The 16,640-nt window shown below is 37.5% G+C and overlaps 1 protein-coding gene and 1 long non-coding RNA gene across 2 annotated transcripts; one reads left to right on the forward strand and one right to left on the reverse strand.

Moving 5' to 3' along the window:
- Positions 1-234: 234 nt before the first annotated feature.
- LOC118810517 (prostaglandin reductase 1-like) lies at positions 235-14,568 on the reverse strand. Its single transcript, XM_036574334.1, has 10 exons — positions 14,458-14,568; positions 13,250-13,364; positions 10,203-10,248; positions 10,020-10,079; positions 4,733-4,900; positions 4,440-4,557; positions 3,270-3,425; positions 2,700-2,805; positions 1,510-1,628; positions 235-843 (listed from the first exon to the last, which is right to left on the reverse strand). The coding sequence occupies exons 1-10, from the start codon at positions 14,461-14,463 to the stop codon at positions 733-735; spliced, it is 1,005 nt and encodes a 334-aa protein (XP_036430227.1). The 5' UTR covers positions 14,464-14,568; the 3' UTR covers positions 235-732.
- Positions 6,146-9,540, forward strand: LOC118810519. The gene is made up of 2 exons (XR_005007427.1): positions 6,146-6,404; positions 6,869-9,540. It is a non-coding gene; the product is annotated as an uncharacterized LOC118810519 (long non-coding RNA).
- Positions 14,569-16,640: the final 2,072 nt, after the last annotated feature.

Genomic DNA, 16,640 nt, shown 5'->3' on the forward strand with positions numbered 1-16,640 from the left:
TTGGGTTGACTGGGCTTGGAGCTAAAGTCTGCAGAAAGATAAATCCAGAAGCAGGGTTACTGAACACTGATCTATACCATAAAACATGCTACTTTGATTCTACAGCCTATAAAAAACTTAAAGTAAAAGTCTTAATACTTGGGTAAAATAATGACTGCAATAATAATAAAAGTATCTTCCCCAAAACAACTTGAAATACAAAATTACTTAATAATAATAATAATAAAACTATTTAAGTACTGCAGTAGAATTTCTTAGTAAGCACAGTGTCTGAAGTTTGTTAGTTTTCATATTCTTTTGGTCTAAAATAAAATGCTAAAGCTCCAGTCAGAGATCTGAGCAATCACAAAGTACAGATGTAGTCACCAATAACACATAATGCAATTAAACACAAAAGAATGAGTAACTAAATATGAATAGCAAAAATATAAAAAGTAGATTAGTTTAATCACTAAAATACTTGAGTAGAAGTAAAAGTATTATTATTTAAAAACACGTCCAACGTACAAATCCATCCATAGTGTGTACATGTACTTGAGTAAATATAACTAGTTATTACCCACCTACCTCTGCAACTACACATACTCATTTGAAATGAAACAGATGGGTTGGGCAGTTTGGGGTTGAATATATTTCAGATCATGGTAATTTGAACATCAAACTGACGGACATGCCCATCCCCAGTCTACAGAATGCAGCTCAGGAAGAATCTGACAAAGGTGAAAGTCTTGCTCAAATCTTGATAACAGCTTTGCCAATGTTGGCTCCATTTAGCATAGCCATAAAAGCAGCAGGCATGTTGTTAAAGCCTTTGGTAATGTGCTCTCTGCACTGTAACTTTCCCTGGAAAAAAAAACAGAAAAGGCAGAGAATATAAAACACAAGGTTAAGTAAAACCAGTGAAAACCAGTTCTTTAGCTTCCAGTCATCTGGTTCTTTTGAGTGCTCAACTAAAATGTACCAAAAACAAATAAAGAAATGATCAGAGGTGCAATTCTGTTAATAATTTTCCATGATAAAAAGGAACTTTCACCTCGCCTGTAAATAGAACACGACAGCGTGATGTAGAGGGCTGTTTAGACATGTGACATGTACACATGTTCACACACTAACAAAGACTTCTGTCATAAATATATTATTTACTGCGCAGTGGACCAAAACGGATTAAAAGCGAGATACGCCATTAAAAGGGCTGCACTTTATATTTGCACATCATCTTTATAATGGGACAGGTTTCCCACATATGACAGAATAATTTCCATATTTAGAGCCGTATACTATCCCCTTCTCTATGTCCCTTTGATTCTCCTGTTACATTTATCCTGTTCAGTGGCATTTCATTAGGTCCTATTCAGTAACATGTTAATCACTTTCTTTGAACACTGATGCAAAATTCATGAGAATGGTGATGAGATGGGTTATAATGGGATCTATAACTATAATTAGGCAGTGCTCTTTGAAGTCTCTCTGTATTGTGAGGCAGCCAGATGCTCTCTCACTCTTTCTCACCTCCTTCACCCAGGCCAGCAGTCTCTTGAGGCCGTCATAGTGCTTGTATTCCCACCGTGTGACCTGAAATCCTTCCATACGTAACTGCTTAAGGATCATATAAGAGTTGATATATGGCCCTGAAACAAGCAAGATTGCAAATTTGACCAAAACTAAATGAAACAGATGGACTGTGCTTTAATGCTTAAGATTAACTGTAAAGCAGAGGATCCAAGGATTCTCCACTACACTGTTGCATGCAAGACATCTCCAATGTAGTTGGTTTCCTACTATAAACTCATAAAACTATTTCTAAAAAATATACAAACTATCATCTAAACCAGTGGTCACCAACCCTCCTCCTGGAGATCTGCGTTCTTGTTGGTTTCACTTCCAACCTGAAGCTATAGCACAGCTAACGCAGATAATCAAGGACCTCTCAAGGCAATAATTAGATATATCATGTTGGGTTGATTGGCCTTGGAGCTAAAGTCTGCAGAAAGATAAAGCCAGAAGCAGGGTTGCTGAACACTGACTTAAACCATAAAACATGCCACTGATTGTACAGCCTTGAGCAAGAAAACTAAAGGTATGATTCAATCCAAACTTAAAAGAATGATTCTGTGAAAAATCTAATTTACACAATTACAACTTTTAAACTCAAAGTTGATCAGCCAAGACATGTTTTGTGTCTGAAAAACTGGCCCCTTCAGTTTTAAGCTGGAGCTACGACAGTAGTGAAGCTGAAAAGTAGGGGAAGTCTAAGTCACCAAAACTCTTTATGGGTTACATAGACTACCATTACATTAACCTTGCAAAACTAACCAGCTTAACTTTGGACACCAAACATGTCTTGACCAATCAACTACACTTGGGCAAAAAGGGGAAAATTATGTATTTTAAAAGTCTTTAAAAGTTGCAATGCAGGACCAAATTGGTGATTCTCATCTTGTATTACTTGTATGTGATTAGCACTCAACACTTGTTTTATACTTTAAATGTGGCATTTTTGTAAGTGAGAACTTATTTAGTTGTACAAAATTACCTTTTTAATGTTTTTCGCAGGGATTTAATCACTTTAGCAATTCATCCTTACCCTCATGGGCCATCTAATCTAATGAGAAGAACTGTGATTTCAGACAGTTTTGCACTGTCACATTTCTGTTATGCTACTCTTACTCTTACTCTTACTGTTGAGCAGTTTTGTGTACCTGTTTGTGGGATTTCGTCATTGTACATGGAGATGCTCCCACAGAGAGCTATCCTACCAAACGGCCTCATCTGTGCCAGCGCTACACTGGTGAAGTCTCCCCCTACCTGCAAAGAAAGGAATTAGAGTGTACACTGACATCTGCACTTCACCAATTTGACACAGTAGTAGTCAGTCTGACAGAAAGTTCTTCCTGTCAATAATTAATTGATCTGGAGGATTATCTCCCTGACATACCTTTACTGGTTACCTTATTAGGTAGACCTGTCCATTTTATCTAGTCCATGTACCATAAAGGTACATTTTGTTATTCTACAATTACATTTGTATTGTAGCCCATCTGTTTCTTTATATAATGTTGACTGGGCATTTTTGTTTAGTGGACTATTCTCAGTCCGGCAGTGACACTGAGGTGTTCAAATACTCCAGTAACACTGCTGTGTCTGATCCACTTACACTCACTAACATGCCACTAGCATGTCTGCATCACTAAAATGAAGCTGCAAAACAAAGCCTATAGTTCAGTGTTTAGATGAATCTTGGATAAAAAATTGTGACTTCTTCCTCTCACATTCTCAAAGAAGCAGTCGTATCCTTGCGGGGCCGCCTCCCTAAGTGCGTCCTCCAGCGAGCTGATGGTCTTGTAGTTGAAGGCCTGGTCAAAGCCCAGCTCTCTGAGATAAGAGACCTTCTCATCAGTTCCTGCACAACCCACCACTCTGCAGCCCTGGAATGGCACAGGACAGCAATGATAAATATCAACTTCTCTTTTAAAACAAAGCTCACATTTGAGAAGAAAAGCTGTTCTGTGCGCAATGTACCCAATAAATTCAAAGATTTTCCAGAACAACCGTGTAGCAAATTATCCAATTTTCTTTCAGTACTTTTAATTTTTAAATACTTGCTGATATATATGTTGATCTTCTTTGGATTTGCTGTTAACACAGAGTGATGAATTTTATACTCATCATTATATTATACTGTATTTTTTCATCTCACTATTATTCTTCCCCTAAGAGCAGCTTGAATGAAGCTATATTTAAATAATTGAGAAACTTATTTGATGTACTAATTTTATGGGTTTTGTATGGATAAAGATGTTAAAAATCTGGCATTAATTAGGCTGTAACAGTTAATTAATGTACAATGTGAAGAGTTTTATTGTGTTTAATGCAATAAACATTTGGATGTTCAGGTGATGATAAGTGTTGGCCATAGCATTATTTTGCACTCTCAAAAAATGTATGCTAAATTAACAACACAATTTTCTATGATATGTTTTAACACATTTTGTCATGTTATCTGTTCTAATATATTTAGTGTCATATTGGTTTCTGTTCTAACACATTTTGTGTCATATTGCTATCAGTTCTAATGCATTTAGTGTCATACTGTTATAAATTCCAACACATTTTGTGTTAAAAGTAATCCAAAATGTGGTGTCCTTAACTGGACACACTAATGTATTAACCCAGCGCATATTAAAAGCATTACATATCTGTTTACCAAATGATGTGTTGTTTTAACAACAGCTGTTTTGAAAGTGTAGTACTGAGTTAACGCTGCTCTTGGTATTGGTATCAAAGTTAAATTCTAGTATAGTCATAACCCGAGGCAAGTTGATTGGCTTGAACCCAGGACTGTTTATCACGCTGTCAATAGAAACGATGGTATTTGGCTGAACTTGGCCCAGGAAAGGAAATAAAAGGCCTTTATTCTGAAACATTCTAGGAGACTGGACCTTGATCTTGGCGATCTGGCCAACCACAGTGCCCACAGCTCCAGCTGCAGCGTTCACCAGAATGGTCTCCCCAGCCTTTATCTCACAGATCTCCTCCAGACCATAGAGAGCTGTCAGCCTGCAAAGAGACCATCTTCATCATTATTCTTCTGTAATATACGGTCACACAGAGCCGAATCAAACAACTTTATACAGATGAAATGTTTGGCGGTTCTGAAAATATGCTAGTATTTATGCTAGTATTATATGCAAGTATTTAGTAGTTATCATAATGGGCATCAGTTTGGACATACCCTGGCATGCCAATGGTCCCAAGAGCCAGAGACAGTGGCAGCTTCTCTGGCCAATCAGACAGGACAAGCTTGAGGTCAGAGCCATCAGACAGATAGTGAGTCCTCCAGCCACAGTTTACAATCACATGGCTGCCCACTGGATAGTTAGGATTTCTGCTCTGGACAACCCTGAAGTGAAGTGAAGATGTGGAATCATTTGACCGAGTAAAACAAATTAATTTGTCCACACCTGTTATCAGGAATGATAATAAATCTGGTGAGAACTGTCATTTTGTTTGAACGCAAAACGATATTCACTCCTGGAACTTTTACAGGTTTGAAAATTACAAAAACAGTCTATTCTGCAGAGCCTGTTTATTCATCTCGTTGAACTGTTGCTGGGAAGTCCTGAGGAGGACTGTGGCCAAAATAATGCCAAAAAAGTCAAACAGTGAATGCCTCCACTCTCCTCCGTAACTAACAAAAGCTTTACCTCATTGTGTTGACAAATACGAGAAAAATCCCATTCTCAGTAAAGCTATAATTTTAGTATTATTGTATCCAGAGTAAGTGAAGGCGCAAGGAATTCTGATTGGAGCGAAAAGAATCCGATACGTGATGACGCAGAAAACGTGCGTTTCGAACTGATTGAACTGATTCGAAACCTCTGCCTGGGCCCCGAGGAAAATTTTGGAGTCGACTCCGACTCTGATTCCAAGTGATGGGAATCAATGATTCAGTCATTCCAAGAGTCGATTCCACACACTGTTTTTGAGTCCTCAGTTCCTGATCTCTCAGAAGGAAATCTAGAATAAAACCTAAAATATGAATTAATTTCATAAGACGCTATAATTAATTGTATAAATGATCTCGACATATTAACCTATGTCCTTTCACTTCAGTTGTTTCTCAGAGACTCCGTTTAATTATGTAATTTGGTGGGCTATCTCTAGCTAAATCAACCGGGGGGGGGCAGGTACTAAACTGTACCTGATTCTCCTCTGTCAACTCTCTGGCAATGTTATTTGATATTAAGCCATTTTATTTATTTATTTATTTATTTATCTATCTATCTATCTATCACAATCTAAATCTCTATTTGCGAAGTTCCAGGTACACAAGGAATTTCCCTTGGTGAAGTTATCCACATAAAATTAAGTCCAATAAAATAAATACAGAAAAAACATATAAAACATAACGTAGACAACACACAAATCTGCAATCTTAACTTCGTTTTTCATTTTTTCCAAAGTAAAATGCAGTCAGTCTAATTCGCATATTTAGTGGATAGACGCACTTTAACACAGACTGTCTCGACAGTCACAGCAGAACATCACACGATGCAGGCACACAGTATGTGGAATCGAGTTCAAAGCTTCGGAGTCAACTCTCGATTCCTAAACACTTGGAATCGGAGAGTCGATTCTCTTTTTTTTTAATCGACTCCCCACCTCTGCCACGCATACAGCTCCAAAACAATAGAACCGACCGAGATGGTCTGTCTCGTTTCTAACATCACCACAAAGAACTGGTAAACACAGAGGTGCTGAGCTTTGACGGAAAATTACTCGCAATATTATAACATTTGTTAGTATATTACCCTCTTTTTGAAGCCTCAAATCACCACGAGTGAGCGGTTAAAATCTAGATCTACACGGCGAGTTCACTTAGTAACGTTACTGGATTGGACTTGGTGAGTTAGCTACTTTGTAAAAAGGCGATCTGGTGCTGTTCACTGTGCAGATGGAGGTATACAGAGAGAAAAACAGGGACTGGGAAACGTCTTTTTGTTTGTTGCTGCTGTTGATGTTAGTACAGTCATGTGTGAGTGTGAGTAATAGCCCTTCAGTGTGGGCGCATGTTTGCTCTAGCTGTATCATGCGACTCAAAGATGGGTGTGTATGTGTGAAGCAGAGGTTGGCTTTCTGTTTCCCAGCTTCTTCGAATTTTCCGTTCCACCTTAAATGGAGTAAATGGTGCTGCAGTCACATTCTGGCAGATGGAGCTGCTGCACCATTTAAGGTGGAACGGAAAAAAGAAGAAAGAAGCTAACTAACTATAGCTTCGTTGTACTGTAAAGATTGAGTATTTATTCTGTAACTGTACCGTTTCTGTGAGTATTTGTAGCTACATTACGACACTGTTTTTTGTGAACAGGCCAGGTTTCCCTCCTTCATTCGGTTCTTCATTCTGCCGAGTCTGCTGTACATAACGCTGCAGAAGACAAGATGGCGAACCAACCCACCGAGCTACAGGACAGAGTTTAAAACCCTCAGCTTCACGGACGGACTTTCCCCGTAACAGCTGCACTCGACGGTGCAGGACTGAGAACTGAATCTGGTTTTGTACGTGGTTCAAAGGGACAACTAAACTTGATCTGTTTGGAACTCAGTATTCATTCTGACTGTGCACATTGTGTGAGTCAAGGTTTTGATTCTGCTCCCCTTTTTCATTTCTTTGATGGTTCTTGCTGTTTTTGTTCATTCATATCTGAGAACTGTTTTATTAAGGTTGAATACCTAAAGGTAATATAAGAAACCCAGCACTTTGATATATAGAGGCAAAATATTCATCCCTAATTTTTCACGATAACATAACTCAAGCTCTAAAACTGTAATTAGAACACTACAATAAAGTATAACACCTTTCTTAACATATAACTCTACATTTAAACTATTGCTAAATTAGCTAAATAACAAAAACAAACTAAAAGCTAAGAAACCTAATAAATACAATACTGTGCAAATGTTGGTGTCTACCCTTTTGTTTATAATTTCCAGTAAAAACAGCCAGCAATAAGTATTAAAGTATCAGTGTCAGAAAATAACCAGGAAGCATCACAAGCCTCTAACAAAAGGTATAATATCAATCATCTGTCACTATTTCATTTGTCAGCTCTTTACTTTTGTGCACTGTCCGTCCACTACAACTCTTTCATCCTTCCAATCCTAAAACTAGCGAGTTACCTGTTCCCAAAACTGGCATTGTTTCCCCTTCAAAGAGACACTAACATTCACACAAGCAACTACCCAAACACACCTTAGCTGCCTTCCAAATTTCTTTTTCATGTGCATCTAAAATGGCCAAAGGAGGTATTCCTGAGGAGCTTAGATATAAGGTAATCCACTTACATAAGAAAGGGGAAAGCCAAAGGAAAATAAGTGGAAAAACAGGAGTTTCCAAAACTGGAGTTCAAAAAATTATTGAAAGGTATAAAGAAAATGGGACCCCTAACGACCGTGCAAGAACTGGTAGACCACCAAAACTGTCCCCATCAGATAAGTGGTATTTAAAGGTTTCATCTTTGATGGATATGAGAAAATCAAGCTCCTCTCTTGCTTTAGATCTGAAAGCATCCACAGGTGTTTCTGTCCATCCTTCCACTGTGAGAAGGCAGCTCAACGCTATGAGTAAAGGAACTGTAACTGTGAAGAAGCAGTTACCAAAAAAAGAAAAGACAACAAAGAAGAAAGAAAAGAAAAAGAAACATAAAATTAAAAAAATTAAAGAGGAAGAAGAGGAAAAATCGCAGTAGAACATGGACTGAACAGAGCCCAGACCCTGACATCACTCAATTTGTTTCGAGTTACTTGGATCATGAGAAGTGTAAATACAACTAAGACTGAACTTTACAAGTGTTTACAAAAAAAAAAACAACAACAGCAACCTGTAATAAAGGCAAAATGTGGACACACAAAATACTGAACATTTTGACATCAGATTTAGTTGTTGAGGCTTCTGTGTCTTTTACTGTTAAATATGTTTTCTGCTTTTTTTTTCTCTGATGCTGAATAATACATAACTTATTAATGGCCAATTTGATAGGAAATTAAACAAATGAAAGGGTGGTCTTTCTTTTGCACAGTACTGTAGATCTCTAAAAGTGAATCATAAGATCTGCATTAGTCTTAAATATAAATAATCGCTTCTCAATAAAGCGTAAAACCTTAAATATATAAAACTCATTAACCTCTTAAAAGAGAAACAAAAGACAATTACTTGTATTAATTGAAGATCTACTGGAACCAAAAAAAAGTACTTACCTATAGGCACTTGCGGTTGATACTTAGTATTAAGACTGTCTTTTGTTTGTTTTTTACTTTAATTACCTCAGTATACTTGCCAAGCCTGCCGAAACCAAAACTTTTTTTGCAGTATAATTTGCATAACTTGCCTCTGGTCTCTGTTTTTACAGCTTTGCCACTCTCTCTGAAATTAAACTGGCCTATATCAGTATTCACCTAATACCAGATACATGTTAGAGCTGTGTTACCTGTTACAGTAGCCTATCATATAGCAACACCTTTTTAAAATATATTTTGCCAGTAATATCAGCGGTTATTTTAATAAACCTAAAAGCAATAGGTTTCATAGTCTGAAAGTTAAAATATTGTGATGTTACTAAAGCTTGTTTTATACACTATAATTGAAGAAGTCATATATTCACCTTTCTGGTCTGAGCAGGACGGGACAGATGTACTTGCGGGATCATTCCATTTACTTGTAAATTCTGTTTATTCAGTGTGGATATGTATGTGTAAGTGATGTGTCTCTATGACTGCTTTTACCCCGGCTCCATCTTTAGCCTACTACCTCGGCTTCAAGATGGCAGCTTCTGTTTTTAGCCATGTGATGCACTTTTGTCCAGTTTTATAGGTAACAGTTTGTTATACAGTGTCAGAAACCACATAAGCAACTCTGTTTGACCTTGCTTAAGGGTTCTGGATTTGCTTGTATCTGCCTTTTATCTGCCTTCTGTCCGAGTTTGCAGCTGTTCTAGTAATGATTCCTGGAACAGCACTAATAAAGCTGCTCTGCATGTACATCCACCTGCTGAGTTTGAAAGTATTACACGCGGCCATTGTTGACTCACAGTCGTACGCGGAAGTTGCACACCCCTGGTCAAATGACATGTTTTGTTGGCTTTCTGAGTGAAAAGAAGTTGACACATCCTCTATCTTCTACTTAAATATGACATTTTTTCTGCAGTTTTAGTTCATAAGTTCTATTAAAACAAACAAAACATGTCATTTGACCTGGAAACACCAAAAGTTTTGCATACGACTTTATATATATTATTATTATGCAGGACATTTTGTGTTCTTCTGGAAGCACTTCAGTGTTTGCAAATTCCTGACAAAGGCCTCTTTCACACCAAAGTGACTCCTGAGGAAACCTTGTCCTTGATCTCTGATATTTTCAGTAGAGTTCGAGAAACCTCCCAAGGAAGGAAATAAGTATTTGACTATTCAAGGTATTTGAATGCACTTGTGCATGTGTGCGCTACGTACTAGTGCACAAACCTTACTTGGAAACTTGGGCTCCTGTCATCGTGTCTCCTTCCTTCATGTGTATTCGACTGTAAGGCCTGTAAGCGAATGACAAATTAGTATCCAACAAATACTACTGCACTACTGCGTACAGATAATACAGCATGTCTAAAGAGTGACGCTATTAAAAATACAAAGTTATAATACAGATCTGTACTGACCTCATGTAAGGATCCACACTTAAGAAAACAGCTTCCAGGAGGACCTCTAAAATGATGCAAACACAAGACAGAATATACGAAGAACATGAAAATACTATATATTATTATTATTATTATTATTATTATTATTATATATTATGCAGACACAATGCATTATAACATTCAAACACCTGTACAGGAATCAGCCTAGTTGTCTTTAAAGCTGTATGGTACAAGGAGAGCTCCTTAACACTTGTGTGGTGTTCAGGTCTGTGGGACTCATTTTCAATGTTTACCAAAAGAAGAAATTATACAATTTGTTATTATTTCAACATCAGATTCCTTGGCTTTTGCTCATTTTCTGTGAAGCACATACACCGATCAGGCATGACATTATGACCACCTCCTTGTTTCTATGCTCATTGTCCATTTTATCAGCTCCACTTACTACATAGGTGTACTTTGTAGTTCTACAGTTACAGACTGTAGTCCATCTGTTTCTCTGCATACTTTGTTAGCCCCCTTTTACCCTGTTCTTCAGTGGTCAGGACCCCCGTGGACCCTCACAGAGCAGGTACTATTTGGATGGTGGATCATTCTCAACACTGCAGTAACACTGATGTGATGGTGGTGTGTTAGTGTGTGTTGTGCTGGTACAAGTGGATCAGACACAGCAGTGCTGCTGGAGTTTTTAAACACTGTGTCCACTCACTGTCCACTCTTTTAGACACCCCCACCTTGTCAGTCCACCTTGTAGATGTAAAGTCAGAGACGATAGCTCGTCTGCTGCCGCACAGTTTGTGTTGGTCATCCTCTAGTCCTTCATCCATGGTCACAAGACGCTGCTGACTGGACATTTTTAGTTGGTGGACTATTCTCAGTCCAGCAGTGACACTGAGGAGTTTAAAAACTCCAGCAGCACTGCTGTGTCTGATCCACTCAGACCAGCACAACGCACACTAACACACCACCACCATGTCAGTGTTACTGCAGTGCTGAGAATGATCCACCACCCAAATAGTACCTGCTCTGTGAGGGTCCATGGGGTGTCCTGACCACTGAAGAACAGTGTAAAAGGGGGGTAACAAAGTATGCAGAGAAACAGATGGACTACAGTCTGTAATTGTAGAACTACAAAGTGTACCTATATAGTAAGTGGAGCTGATAAAATGGACAATGAGTGTAGAAAAAAGGAGAACCCTACACTGGCCACTTGTGATATTTTAAACATCTGTGATTTTTACATGAATTTTTATGGCTGTACTGATTTAAAAAACAAGAATGCAGTGGGTCCACCAGACCACTAAGTAACAAAAACATCAACACCACACAAGGGTTAAATCTTACAGAGATGTCACTATTTTAAGGCAGCAATATGATTAATGGAATCAGGCCTCCAATTTAAGAAAGTTAAAAAAAAAATACAAGCCTGTCTTTTTATTCAAGTGAATCACACAAAAGAATATATTGGTTTAAATATTGAGAGACAATTAAACCGTCAGACTAGTGGAGAAAGAAAGTTCCAGAGTCGAAAAGCAAATCTAGGAAATGCTTGATCGCCAAAATTATAAAGGTTGGAAGGAAGATGAGTGGATGGTGAGGGTGGGTTTATAGGGAAGGAGGTTATTAAGTGCTTTTTAAGTGAGCCAAATAATTTTAATGTAAACACTATCCTTTAGTCATTCTGTACACTCAAGAAGACGAGCAATTTACTTTACTTGAGTATTACTGAAATTTGGTACTTGTAATTTTGCTCTATTACATTCCAGGAGAAAAAAATATATATACTTTTTACTCCTTACATTTTCATGTAAAGCTTTAAAGGGGAATTTGTTCGTTTCAATGTTTCAGAAATAATTAATGTGTAAAGATGTAAAGAAAGTCATCCAGAGAGCTTTGATGTGAAATACTCCTTTCCAGAGAAACATACAGAGTCAGAATTGTTCACAGTGGTGACCGGAGCCGGATGTCTGAAGAGTTAAATGCTCTTAAAATCTCCCTCACATGAAAAGATTGCAAGAAATTGTTACAATTACACTGCCTGATGACTGAGACACTGTTTAGAATAGTTTTGCAGGAAGGCTGTAGTCTAAAACGTATTTTTTAGATCCATTCATGGCAGAGAGGAACACAGAGGGCACATAGTACCAAAAACAATAGTACATCTATAAAACTTGATGAGATGAAAACTTAGAACATGCATGTTGGTTCAGTGGTAGTTTTGGATAGTAAACAAAATAGCTATACTCTCTACAATTGCTATATTCCTCTACTAATGAACCATTTCACATTAAACCACTCCAAATGACTCAACAATAACATTATTCAAACATTTTAAAGAATCAGTGGAATTACCCTTTAAAGTACTTCTTGCAATGTCAAGCTATCATTTTGTTCTCAGTTGAGTTTCTGCACATTTTTGCTCTTTATTTTTCAACCCAGATCAGTGTAAAATGAAACTAGACACAACTATGCTATTTTTCATCTTTGTGCAATGACTAGTACTGCACATTAGTTGCTGCACTGCACATTGTTTGTTTAAAAAAAGGCTGTGGCAGATTCACTTATCCACCTGAGATGAATAATTAAGAATTAGAGAATGCTAATTACTCACATAGAGGTTGAAATGAACAGAAATGCAAATTGGCCTGGAGATCTGCAGGACCAGATGGAGAACCTGTAATGACTGTGTCCCTTTAAAAGCTGGATCCACAGCAGTGCTTTCTAAAAAAAATCTAGGTAACATTACTTCACCTGCAGTTCAAAGCTGAGTCTACAGTATTGAAGCAATATTGTGAAAATGGTGACACCGTGTGGTGGAAATTCTCATTAAATATCATACATACATAAAAAGCAAGCCTACTTTGCGTAAGGTCAAGTCAAAAACCTTGAACTTGTGTGGGATCGTCTGTGTAAGTGTACATCTAACAGATTACTTTTTTCAGTCATTTTTCATTATAATCAGAACACTTTTAAAACATGTAGCTATTTTACAATGCATCTTTTTTATGACTTTATTATGATCTTTTTAGTGCTTCATTATAATGAATTTATTTAGTGCCACAGACCTCCATCTTTAGGATCTGGAAGCTCCTCTTCCTTTAGTTCAAAGTCAGTCTCCTTTGGAAAACCCACAAAGTGCTGGCGGAGTGTCCAGAACTTACCTTGAACCATCTTATTAGACTATGGGTGGAAGGAGAGAGAGAGAGAGAGAGAGAGATCAGATCAGATCTAATTGATTTTTTTGGAAATGTCTGAAGAGAGGACTGTACTGAGTCCACAGTTAGTCATTACATGTCGTATAGGAGCTTTCAAAAGTGTAACTGCCTATAAAAGACATGTATTTGCAAGGTGGCAGTGAATGTGCAGGGTTATTATGATCCATTCAATTTACATTATAACACAAAGACATTTTTAAATTGTAGTATCTTTGGGCTTGAGAAGGGTCGGTGCGGCTGTCGGTTTTCATTCCACCAAAGCAGCCACACACCTGATCAACTGTTTGATGACTGATTTAAAGGGTAGAAGCAGGTGTGCTCCTGCTTGGTTGGAATGAAATCCTGCAACCTCATGGGCCCTTTGTGGATAAGATTGTACACCCCTGCTCAGATGTAGCTCGGAAAACACTGAGAACACAACCAGGTGTAATGTACTACCTTGACGAAACTGACAAATCAAAAATAATCTCAAGGATTCTCTACTGAAAGAAAAATGTAGTCTAGGGCTAGGCTTAATCCTTGTCCAGGAAACTGACCCTAAGAGAACCCGTATGTCAGTCATATGGAAGCTTAGAACTAGACCACTGCTTTTATTCTTACACTTTAAGGACCAGTTTTCCAGATCTAGATTAACCCTATAAATGTCCAGACTTCCAATCCTTCCCACTCAACCAATTTGCATTGCTGTAAATGTAATGGATTAAGCCTAAATCTAGACTAAAAAACATTTTTTGAGTGGTGAATTACATTCAACATAATAATTTAGTCACTCACAATCCAATAGTATTAACACAGAACCATCTTATATTGCAGTCACTACACTGCCTACTAAATGGACATCAATAGTCATTAGCAATGAACTTGCAAGAGCACAAAAAAAACAGAAAAAAGGTCATCCTTTTCACATCACGTTATCAAGTAGCCTACTTATTTCTAAATGTAAATGATTTGCATTTTAATATAGAACACAGTGCTGAATTAGCACACAGCCTACTCATACAGAAAAAGTCATTTTTTAAAAAAGTGACATCATCAAAGCACCAGGTCATATCACTTACCTGCATATAAAATCCTTGATCCCTGTGTGCCTCTGTGCTGAGTTCTCAAGAGAGAAGCTGCTGCCACAGTCTGTGTGAACGCCTGCATTTAAAGAACAAGCTTGAGCATGTAGTGGTATTCAGATAATGTGTTTGATATGGTGGAAAAAGAATAAGAACTATGAGATAAGAAGAACTGTTTCATTTCTAGCATCACTATATTTGTGCCCTCCAACATGATCAGACTGTGTCAGCAAGAACAGTCCATACACAGAGAGAGAGGTTATAGTATTGTGACAGTACATAAAACCCTCATTACAACACCTCATCTCCACACAGCTGAACACCTTTTAGACAGCACTCTCTACCAAAATCATCAAGGCACGAACCGAGAGAATAGGTTTTGGAAGAACAGTTTTCCATCCCTCCGGTTCAGTTCCAGAGACCTGCAGAATCTATATCAGCTCATGGTGGCTCAATATCTACTGAGACACTTTATGTTGGTTTATCTTTGTTCAGACTACTATTGTGCATCTCAGTGTGTTTATATATATGTAAAATATATGTAAAAAAAAAAAAGGTAAAAAATAAATGTAAAACCAAATTGTGCAAAATACATGTATGGAATAGTTCTATTACGATGCTACTACTCTACAATTATCTCTACATACAAATATCAGAGTTGTTCAGGCTGTGGTCTTATCTGTTGTCTGTTTATGGATATGAAACCTGGACGATAAAAAAAGCAGAGCAGAAAAAAATATTGATGCCTTTGAACTTTGGTGTTGGCGAAGACTTGATTACTTGCAGTATCTTGGATGGCAAAGAAAACAAATGGATCCTTGACCAAATCACGCCTCACATCTCACTCAACACCCAGATAACAAAACTGAAGCTCTCCCATTCTGCACATATTCTGAGAACAACCAGTTGATTGGAAAAGACAAGTATGCTTAGAACAACTGTAGGTAAAAGAGGAAGATGATGGATGACTACAGTCAGAGGAATCATGAACACACCAACTTTCAAGAAGAAGCCTAAAGACCCAAACAGAACACAAGACATTCTGGAGAAACACTATCCATATGGTCACCAGGAGAACCACAAGGAGACATAACCATACATAATTTAATAATAGGAAAAATTGAATAAGTCCTTGCTGTTCAAAAAAGAAAATTGTATTTTGAAATAGCATTTATTTTAAAGAAAATAACAGCAATTATTTATAACTTATTAATAAGGCTAAATTGATAGGGAAAAGGTATTTAGACACCACAAATTAATAACAAAAGTGCTTTGTTGCAAACATGCTGATGGTAATTATAGCTTTACGGTAAAAAGTAATTCGCTTTTTGCAGCACTGTGGCCCATTCCACCTGGCAAACCACCTTCAATTCTCCAAGATTACAAGGGGCTTTCTGAGAGATCCTCCATAAATTCTCAATGGGAATCAAGTCAAAGGATTGACCATGTCATGCAAGCACGTTCACTTTTTCAAATTTTGTACCAGAGTTTTCTGTGGGGCGTAGGAATAGAGATGAGTGTGGTGCAGTTCATTGCTTATTATTATAGCTGTAAATGTTGGTTCTGCTGCTTTCAGGTCGTCCTGCAACTCTTTTCACAGGTTTGTAACTTGTTAGGACGTTGAAGATTAGTTGTCAGCAATCCCCTACCTGGCCACCAGAGGTCTCTCTCCCCAAGTACTAGCGACGTTTCAATATGTCACCACCTGATGTGATCATGCCACCTGCATCTTATTAGTGCCCCAATCAGCCTCACCTCAAACACTCCCCAAACACAGCACTTCAGTGCAGAGCATTGCCAGGTGCATGGTATTTTGAACCTTTGACTTTTTAGACTTCTGTCTTTGTTCTTTTTTTAACTGTTTCTCTGTTATGAGACCTTTGCTTTTCTTTCTTGACTACGAGTTCTAGATTGCCTTACTCTTAGTTAACCTGCAAATGGATCCATCTCAACGAGTTCTGGCTGACATTCTGATTCACATAAGTAATGTGAAATAGGAAGTACACTAACATTCTAAAATGCTTAATAATGCTACATCACACTCATCACTAAATTTATTATAACTTTGGATTGACTGAAAAATCCATGCTGATTTTTCTGTTAAAAAGTCACAAAATTCTGAATATTTTATTACTTTTTTAAATATTTTGGATAATTTATTTCACTCTTTTCTAAATTAA

The sequence above is a fragment of the Colossoma macropomum genome, unplaced genomic scaffold (assembly GCF_904425465.1).
Source record: "Colossoma macropomum unplaced genomic scaffold, Colossoma_macropomum, whole genome shotgun sequence".
Lineage (NCBI taxonomy): Eukaryota > Metazoa > Chordata > Actinopteri > Characiformes > Serrasalmidae > Colossoma > Colossoma macropomum.

Bases quoted from the DNA above. Each gene is read 5' to 3' on its own strand.
- LOC118810517 (XM_036574334.1), bottom strand. The intron at 10,080-10,202 runs GTCAGTACAGAT...ATTCGCTTACAG, and splicing joins AGTGTGGATCCTTACATGAG to GCCTTACAGTCGAATACACA. The intron at 3,426-4,439 runs GTCCAGTCTCCT...GTGCCATTCCAG, and splicing joins GCCAGATCGCCAAGATCAAG to GGCTGCAGAGTGGTGGGTTG.